The sequence below is a fragment of the Solanum stenotomum genome, chromosome 10 (assembly GCF_019186545.1).
Source record: "Solanum stenotomum isolate F172 chromosome 10, ASM1918654v1, whole genome shotgun sequence".
Taxonomy (NCBI): Eukaryota; Viridiplantae; Streptophyta; class Magnoliopsida; order Solanales; family Solanaceae; genus Solanum; species Solanum stenotomum.
The window spans coordinates 47,898,756-47,908,116 of record NC_064291.1 but is presented as its reverse complement, the minus strand read 5'-3'; the positions used below and the strand labels follow the sequence as shown (position 1 = coordinate 47,908,116).

The following is a 9,361-nucleotide window of genomic DNA, read 5'->3' as shown; positions in this document are numbered from 1 at the left end:
GTCAGGCCAAGGGTTCGCTTGGGGCCAGCAATGGTTATCGAGTGTCAGTCTCGCCCAGGGTGTAAGCTCAGGGGGTGACATTCCCAAAGAGTAAATATTTTGACATTTAAGATGAGAGGAAAACACTGATTTCCAAAAGAGATTTCATGAGCAGTTTTAGTACCATCTCTTTTAAGAGAAAGATCTTTTGACTAATAATCTCAAATCACATAAAAAGTTATGTTTTTAAACATATGAGCTAGTTACATTTTGGGAGTAGTATTGAGCACCGATATGGGGACGAGTTCAGATAACTCAAGTCTCCATAAACCATGTAGTCAACGTGGATAGAAATGGTCATACTTTTTAGATGATTTCTTAATGCTTTTTAGCATAGACTAGTGGATCCACTAAGTAGTAGGTTCTATACCCCGGCAAAGTATAGGACAATTATGGCAGCGTAGGCTTGACGTTGTATAATCATATAACTCATAGTGATGGTTGTCGGTTAGAGAATCTCCCACAGAGTTTCTTGTTTTTTCATATACAAAACTAAGTTATTATTGTTCCTTTTAATACAATGAATTGTTTTCTATATGTTTAAAAGTTTTTCTTCATATTGCATCTTTATTACTGCTTTATATTGAGTTGAGTTGAGATGAGGTAAGTGTTTTTCTCAGATCTAGTTCAAGCTTATGTCATGTTTAGAGTTCCCCTCACATGCTCGTACATTTTATGTACTGACGTCATTTGGCCGGCATCTTTTATGATGCAGATACAGATAATCAGGATCAGTATCCAACGCTTCGTTGATCCAGTTGAGCTTCAAAGTGTTGGTGAGCCTTCTTGCTTCCGAAAGATCCATTTTATCATTGTTTTTTCTTTTCAGTTTGTTTGGATGATTGGAGGTCTTGTCCCGACATCCCTCATAGTTAGATAGTTATAGTTAATGAGTCTTTTCATTTCCAGTTGTTCATGTTGAGACTTGAGTTGTCACTTTGGCTAATTGAATGTTTATTTCTAAAACATTCTAAGTATCTATTGAGACAGTTTAGTTATGATTGTTTTTCAGTACATTTCATTGTTGACTAAGTTTTCCGCTGAGAGTTAAGTCAGGCCAAGGGTTTGCTTGGGGCCAACAATGGTTCTCAATAACAGTCTTGCCCAGGGTGTAGGCTCGGGGCATAACATAATAAGCCTTTCAAATCATTCTCAACACTTCACACACCAATTGTTATTCCATAATTTTACTATCTTTAGAAAAAAACACTTTTTGAAATATTCTAAGTATAAAACAATTTGAGAAAACTACTTCGAAAAGAGTCGTCATTTATTTTTTTTTTAAGAAATTAAGAAAACTTAATTTAAAAAGACTTTAACAGATTAAGTCTTTAAAAAGTTAGAAAAAGGGTACGAGGTTCTCATTTACACTTCAAGAAGGGTTTTTTAAAGAATTAGAAGTGTTCAATAACATGTGGTTATCCTACGACTTGATTAAATATTTTTGACTATTTTTAGAAAAATGATTTAACATAAAAAATATATAATAATTTACAATATTTAATTAATTTTGAGAAAATAATTAAATAAAAGACACATTTTATATTATTTTTTTAGAGAGGGACCTAAAATGAAAATTTGAATTAAAATGCATGTGATTAGAATTTGACAAAAAACAGATTAATTAGAAATTATTTGAGTCATTTTAAAATAATAATTTAAACCAATTTGGTTAATTAAAGTATGAAAACTATTTTAAATTAATTGAAGAATAAATAAAAAGTTTTGACTAAATATATTGAATAAAAGTATAAGAGTTGATAAAAATGAATTTTATTAAAATAAACCAACATAAAGAATATAGTTCGTCTATTGGGGATTCAATTAAGTAAATTCAAATATTAGAGCTAATCAAAACATTCAATAAGTATTTGTAATCAAATAATTAGGAAAGTAAAAGAGAGGTTGAATTTCCTGAAAAAAATAAATAAATAAATAAAGAGAGGTTGAATTTGGGCCATTTTTGGCCAAATTCACTGCTGCCTGAAAGATTGGGCTCCTGGCCCTTTTGATTTTGAGCTGGACTTGCTGTGTGCAAAGACAAATTATTGGGCTTTAGCCCATTTTTTCGCTCACTTTAATCTGTGTATACGCTTTACGTATACTGCTGTATATAGGCTATATTTTGGCCTATTTCCCTGTATATCCGAACATATACTAAATTTATATAGCCTAGTTGAGCTTCAGAACTAGAGCTGGGCATAATTTGGTCGAAACCGAAAAAACTGACCGAACTGATTTTTTTTAATTTCGGTTTCGGTTTTTCGGTTAAATCGGTCGGTTTCGGTTTTCAATTTTAAAATTTTGATAACTCGGTTCGGTTTTCGGTTTTTAAGTTTTTTATTTCGGTTAACCGAAAAACCGAATTTATGTAATACATATTTACTATATATATATTTTTAAGAGCTAACTATTAAGTGACATAACTAAAAGCCCAACCCAACTAAGCCTAATAGCCATTATATCCCTAAATCCTTATCCACCCTAAATCCCTTATTCACAATTCACAATTCACATTTCAGTTTTCACACCAAACTAAGATCTGCCTTCTGCGCGAGTGAAGAGTTAAGAACAGCCGTAAGTCCGCGACTGTGCGAGGCGGCGAGCTCAGCCATCGACCTGAAGAGTAAGTTTCTTGGCCGTGATTCTCCATTATACTCTATACATATCAGTTTGTTGCGATTCTCACTAATTTTCGTATGGGTTCTAAGCTCTCACATCTTTTCTTCTTTTTTTTCGTAGATGACAGAAATCGAAAGTAAGATAAGTGAAAGTGGGACTTCAAATGATACCATACATAATACTTCATCTCCGAATGAAGTTGAAGTTGACATTGAAGCTTCAAAGAAAAGAAAAGCCATGGAACCTAGGGCTGCTTGTTGGAAGCATTTTGAGAAATTCATCGATAAAGATGGAGCTACTAAAGCAAAATGTAATTATTGTGGAAAAACGTATGCTGCTGCTACAAAAGGTAATGGTACTTCCGCTATGAATAACCATATGACTAAAAAAAAGTGTCCTAACTTTCCCTCTACCCAAGATTATGGTCAGAAATTAATAAATTTTTTACCATCTTCAACGGGAGAAAAGGAAGGGGTGATTAGCACTTGGAAATTTGATCAAGCACAAAGTAGAAGAGCTTTAGCTCAAATGATAATTGTTGATGAGTTGCCATTTAGTATTGTTGAGAAGGAAGGTTTTAGGAATATCATGAAAGTTGTAGTGCCACAATTTCATATTCCTTCTCGTAGAACTTTGACAAGAGATTGTTATGAACTTTATAGTGAAGAAAAAAAACTCTTGAAGAAGTCTTTCAAAGAAGCACGTCCAAAAGTTTGTCTTACGACAAATACTTGGACGTCTATTCAAAGAATTAACTACTTGTGTCTAACAGCCCACTTTATAGATAGAAATTGGACTTTGCATAAAAGAATTCGAAAATTTTGTCCTATTTCTAGTCATAAAGGTGATGAGATGGCAGCTTCCATTACTAATTGTTTGCTTGATTGGGGTTTGGATAATGTGTTTACCATAACAGTTGATAATGCTAGTTCCAATAGTGTTACTGTTAAAGAAATATCTAAGCAACTGACTAATTGGGGAACCAACATAATGGAGGGTCAACATCTTCATGTGAGGTGTATGGCACATATTCTTAATCTTATTGTGCAAGATGGGTTGAAGGAAGTTGGTCAGTCAGTCAAGCGAGTGAGACAAGCCGTGAAATACATTAGACAATCTCCTGCAAGAATTAAAAAATTTAAAGAATGTTGTGAATCTAAATTGATAACTTGTAAGAAATCATTATGTTTAGATGTTCCTACTAGGTGGAACTCTACATACTTGATGTTTGATACTACACAACACTTTGAACTTGCATTTGAAAGATATTGTTTTTATGATAATGGGTTTCTTGATTATCTCCATACCCATGATTGTGAAGATGGAACTAAAGCAGGTGTCCTCACTAGTGTTGATTGGGAAAATGTGAGGTCAATGATTAAGTTTCTTGAAACTTTTTATACACTTACTTTGAAGGTCTCTGGTTCAAAGTATGTTACAAATAATGTGCACTTTGTGGAAATTGTTGAGCTTGATCTTATTTTGAAAGAGATGACAGAAAATGAAGATTCTAATTTGAAAAAAATGGCAGAAAGTATGAGAGACAAATTCAGAAAATATTGGGGAGAACTAGATAACATGAACAAAATGATTTTTACATCAGCTGTGTTGGATCCTCGAAACAAGCTTGATTATGTTCATTTTGCAATTGGTGATATGTTTGGAAAAACAATTGGGGAGCCACTTGTTGATGCAGTGGATAAATATATGAAAGCTTTGTTTGATCATTATGTTAAGAAATCATCAAAAGTCTCTTTATTTTCATCATCTCCACCTACTTCATCTGGGAACTCATCGAGTATATCTAATGTGAGCGATGATGACAACTTTCAAAAAAGAGGATCAATGAGAACGAAGCTAGAATTTGTGAGGCATAAAGTAGTTAGTGGAAGTTCAAGTAGTAAATCAGAGTTGGGTAGATATCTTGCTGAAGATGTTGAACCAGAGACTGATGATTTTGATATATTAAAGTGGTGGAAATTTAATGAGCCAAGATTTCCTATTCTTTCTGAGATGGCTCGTGATGTATTAGTCATTCCTATTTCAAGTGTCGCATCTGAATGCGCATTTAGCACAGGAGGTCGCATTCTTGATCCTTTTAGGAGTTCATTGACTCCAAAACTAGTGCAAGCTCTTATTTCTCTTCAAGATTGGTATAGAAGTGAACCAATTCCAATTAATGTTGAGGAAGATCTAGAGTATCTTGAGCTACTTGAACTTGGTAAGAATTTAATATTTTGTGTTCATTATATCAAAATAATTTCTTATTTATGTTGCTTATATCTAACAAGTTCTTTCATGTTTTTGTAGATATGGCTCATAGTGGAATTGAATCTATTATTGTGGATGTGTAGTTATAACTATCAAGCAGTAAGTAAAATTTAATTTAAAATCTTTTTCTATTAGCATGCAACACTTGTTTTTCTCTTTTTTTCGTTGAGTTGAGTTTACTTTCTATCATATATCTAAAGAGTTCCATTTTCTCTCAGGCATATTTATAGTTTGGATGTTATTATGGTAAACTGATCTAGTTGGACTGCAGTGTTGTTGTTGGACTGTTGACTGCAGTGTTGTTGTTGGACTGCAATGAAATGCACACAAGGAATGCCAACTTTCTTCTGATAGAGTTGGACTGCAGTGTTGTTGCTGATTCTTATTTTGTCTTGTTGATTCTTGTTTTGACTACTAATTATTATTTTGTATTGCTGGACTGTTGGTTCTTGTTTTGTACTGTTATTGATGTCTAATACTCTTGGTTTCTTAGATTTTTGTTGCAATCTTGAACTTGAAGTGTCACTTTGTAATTTTGCTTTTGAATAGTAAATTAGTGATTAGTATTTCATCATTCACGTATATGTTAATGTCTTGATGATATTTAATTATATTCTTCCCAGTTCCCATAGGCAGTAAGCACTAGTGCAATGTGCACTTAGTTTTTGCACTTAGAATGTGTGCAAGATAGTCACTTATTAAGTGCACATCAATAATTGATTGATTGACCATACAAAGTGGACATAATTTGTAGGTAGTACCTAGTAGGTAGTGTACACTTACCTAGTAGGTAGGAAAAACATTATCTGCATATTAGTAATGTACACTTACTTTGATTAAGGATAGCGTAGGTAGTACGGTAATAGACACTGATATGCAGTGTGTATGTGTTAGTGTGTTACTGATCAGTGTTTCATGTATGTGTTGATGATATTCGAACCGAAAAAATTAACCGAACTGAACCGAAGCGAAATTGAAAAAATCGAACTGAACCGAATTTATTTCAGTTCAGTTTCAGTTTGTATTTTTTTCAAATCGAAATTCAAAAAATCGAACCGAATTTCGTAAACCGAACCGAACAAACCGAATGCCCAGCCCTATTCAGAACACGTATGTTAATTTTTGGCCCATTTTGTCACGCTTCAGTTGTATACAATGGGTGTATACTTGTGTATATCATTGTATAAGACTGTATACAGCCCATTTGTAGGCCTTTCTTTTTTTACTTGCCACATGCCTTCAACCTGTACGCCGTGCCTTTATTGCTTGACTCGGAAATGCAAAGAAGAGAAGTCCACCATGGACTCGGAAGGGATTCATACAACAAGCGCAAAAGAGACAACATTAGCATTCGAAATAGTGAAACAAGTACAAAAGAAATAACCGAACATGTCAACACACAAAGAAAAGAGCAAATGGGCAGAAAATATAAACCATGAGGGATTATAGCTTGCGCGAGATAAAATTACTACATAAAAATCCAAATCCATCCAAATAGGCTTGCTTGACAAGGATAACAATTCAATACATGTTAATGGGAATGCTTGAATCGCATAAAAATGAATTAAGAATGGACATACGATGACTCTAATCCCTACTCGAAATAATAACTTCTAAAGCCAACATAAATTACAGAGAAGACCAGGGGCGGCTCAACATAATTCGAGGCCTAAAGCGAAATTTTAATTAGAGGCCTAAAATTTAAATAATCTTTATCTGTATTTATTTATTTTTCTAAATTTTTAGATGTAAATTATTACTTGATATTTTTCTTATAAATGATTTTCAAATACTTTTTTAATCATTATTTAAGGTAAGATTTTATCAATTCAACATTGAATAACATCATTTTATTGAGACAATTATTATATCAATTGATAACATAATTCTATAAGTAATGAGTTGATAAACTTTAAATAAAGATAAGAGTTAGAATCATAGAATACTTGATATACCTTACTTTAATATGAAAAGTTACGAAGAAATAAAAAAGAATTTGTAATTCACTTTGTTCAACACTTTTCGATTATTGATTCATATGTTTGATAATGTATTACTATAACTATCAAAGATTTGAAGAAATAGAGTGCAAAAGGAGTTAAAAAGGATAAATAATGTGAGTGTTAGCGAAGAAAATATAAGAATTCAAAATAATATTTTCTTGATTTCTTCTATTTTAATGGGATTAAGAAGATTAAAATAATATATTTTTGTATATAAAAAATAATTGATTTTTTTCGTGAAAAAATTAAACATAATTTTTAATTTATAGAAATTTGAGACCCCCAATTTCATTGGCCTTAAAATTTATAGGCAAGAGCTGGCACTGTGCTAGACAAGGAAGAAACAACCTAAAACATGCTCCTAAAATAACACAAAACTCATTGATTTAGATAAGAAGTAGCGAACTGAAACCCTCGTTAAAGATCTAACTCAAACAACTGCATTCTAATCCAAAAAGACTCACCTCACACTTGTATTAAATCGAACAGTCGACTAGTTCATTATCTTCACAAAATAGAGAGGCTTCACCTAGATTGCAAGTTAAAATTTAGACCAAAATCGAACCGATTCAAAACAAGTATCATCAATACTAAACAGGTAAACCAATTAAAAACTACTTATGATAAAGCTACGAAGACCAAGAAAACAGGATCAAAACCACAATTCATAACTGCACCTAACTAATGTTCACATGTTAAAAAAGAAGAAATTGGAATTACAGGGGAGCCAAGCACAAACTGAGAACTTGAATGAAATTTAAAACAACAACTACATACTCGCAGAATCAAAGAAAACATATTATGGGATCAACACGAACTAAAACGAAAAAAGAGAGAAATTAAAGTAACTATAAACAAAAGGAAAAAGAGATTACCTTTTTGAGGGCAACGTGCTGGGACGACGAGCTTGACCACGAAGAAACTTCCACCACCACAATAAAGCCAATTGAAGAAGACGAGGGGTCCGAGATTTGGTCACTGTAACGGAATGAAGACGCGGTAGGGGGGGTGGGGGTGGAGTCCGCTGGTTTGGGAGTTGTATGTATGTTGGTGGGCTGGGAATTGGTTGGGAATTGAGTAATGGGCTGATGGGTGGGAAAGAATTTTAATGGGTCAATTACAGAAATGCACACATTTTATTTCACTTATTTCCATTATCCCCTATTACTTTTAAAAATCTCTAAAATTCATTATTTCTGTAATGTATTCGAGTTGCACATTAATGTATCCGAGGCAGTATTTAATGTATCCGAGCTACATATTATGTATCCGAGCTAGTTTTTAATGTATTCGAGCTACATATTAATGTATTCGAGCCATTATTTAATGTATCCAAGCTACATATATTATGTATCTGAGCTAGTATATAATGTATCCGAGCTACATATTAATGTATCCGAACTACATATTAATATATCTGAGCTTTAATTATTATATCCGGTTTTTTTAATTTTAAAGGGATTAATGTAATTAGAAACTTATTAGGGATAGATTGTAATTTCATATTAAAACTATGAGATTTATGTAATTTACCTTAATTTATTTCATTCTGTTAACTCATATTTTTCCAAACAAGTAGTAAAATACTATATGGCAAGTTGGATAATCATTACGCAATAATAGGTAGAATATGTGACAATCCAGCTACTCATAAAATTGTTTGTTCTTTTCCCGCAGTTGCAATTGAGAATTTTTCTTTTAACTTGTTTATTAGGTGTTGGGAAAATTTTGTACGGTAAGGGTCGTCTTAATCACTAGGCCACTAAAGTCATCGCTTAGGATTCTATATTTTTGAGACTTCTATTTTTAGAAAAAGTACTTATACATATTATTAAAAAAATTATATTTATTTTTTTGGAAAAAGAAACGTGTAAGAAGTTTTCTAGTTTTTCTTGAAAAATTGTTATTGTTGATATTCTTAAGTATATGTAAATTGTTTTAATTATTATTAAACTTTATTCAATTTTAATATGTCAACTACAAAACATGATTCCGATTTTGCAAAAAGAGAGAAAACTTGAAGAATTAAATAAATCTTAAAAAAAAGAGCCCTCGATAGATTTTTAACAAATAATAAATATTTTGAATAAAAAAATATTGGAGGATGTTCTTCAAATAAACAAGTCACCAATAGAATTGAGTTAGATGATAATAATATCCAAGAATAAAATATAGAAGAAGTTGGTGAAACTGTAATATTGTTTCCGATATCAAGAACTCCTAAATAATTTAAATAGTTGCATCCCTAAAAATTTATATGATCAAATCAATGGAATAATGTAGATATAAAATTGAGAGACCTATTAGTAGAAAAGAGACCATTTAGAATGACTGATATAAATTTTCCACAAGATAAATACGTTACGCCATTTTTCTACAACACACTATATTCAAAAATTGGTAAACGGAGAAAAACATGAAAAAAA

At 32.0% G+C, this 9,361-nt stretch overlaps 1 protein-coding gene across 1 annotated transcript; it reads left to right on the top strand.

The window, feature by feature from the left end:
- The first annotated feature begins 2,579 nt into the window (after positions 1–2,579).
- Positions 2,580–5,015, top strand: LOC125843096 (zinc finger BED domain-containing protein RICESLEEPER 2-like). The gene is made up of 3 exons (XM_049522324.1): positions 2,580–2,665; positions 2,782–4,882; positions 4,972–5,015. Exons 2-3 carry the CDS (start codon positions 2,782–2,784, stop codon positions 5,013–5,015), a joined length of 2,145 nt encoding a protein of 714 aa, XP_049378281.1. The 5' UTR covers positions 2,580–2,665.
- Positions 5,016–9,361: the final 4,346 nt, after the last annotated feature.

Excerpts from the sequence above, each read along its gene's own strand:
- LOC125843096 (XM_049522324.1), top strand. The coding sequence starts at position 2,782 with ATGACAGAAATCGAAAGTAAGATAAGTGAAAGTGGGACTTCAAATGAT. Across the intron at positions 4,883-4,971 it reads TCTTGAGCTACTTGAACTTG|ATATGGCTCATAGTGGAATT; the intron begins GTAAGAATTTAA and ends ATGTTTTTGTAG.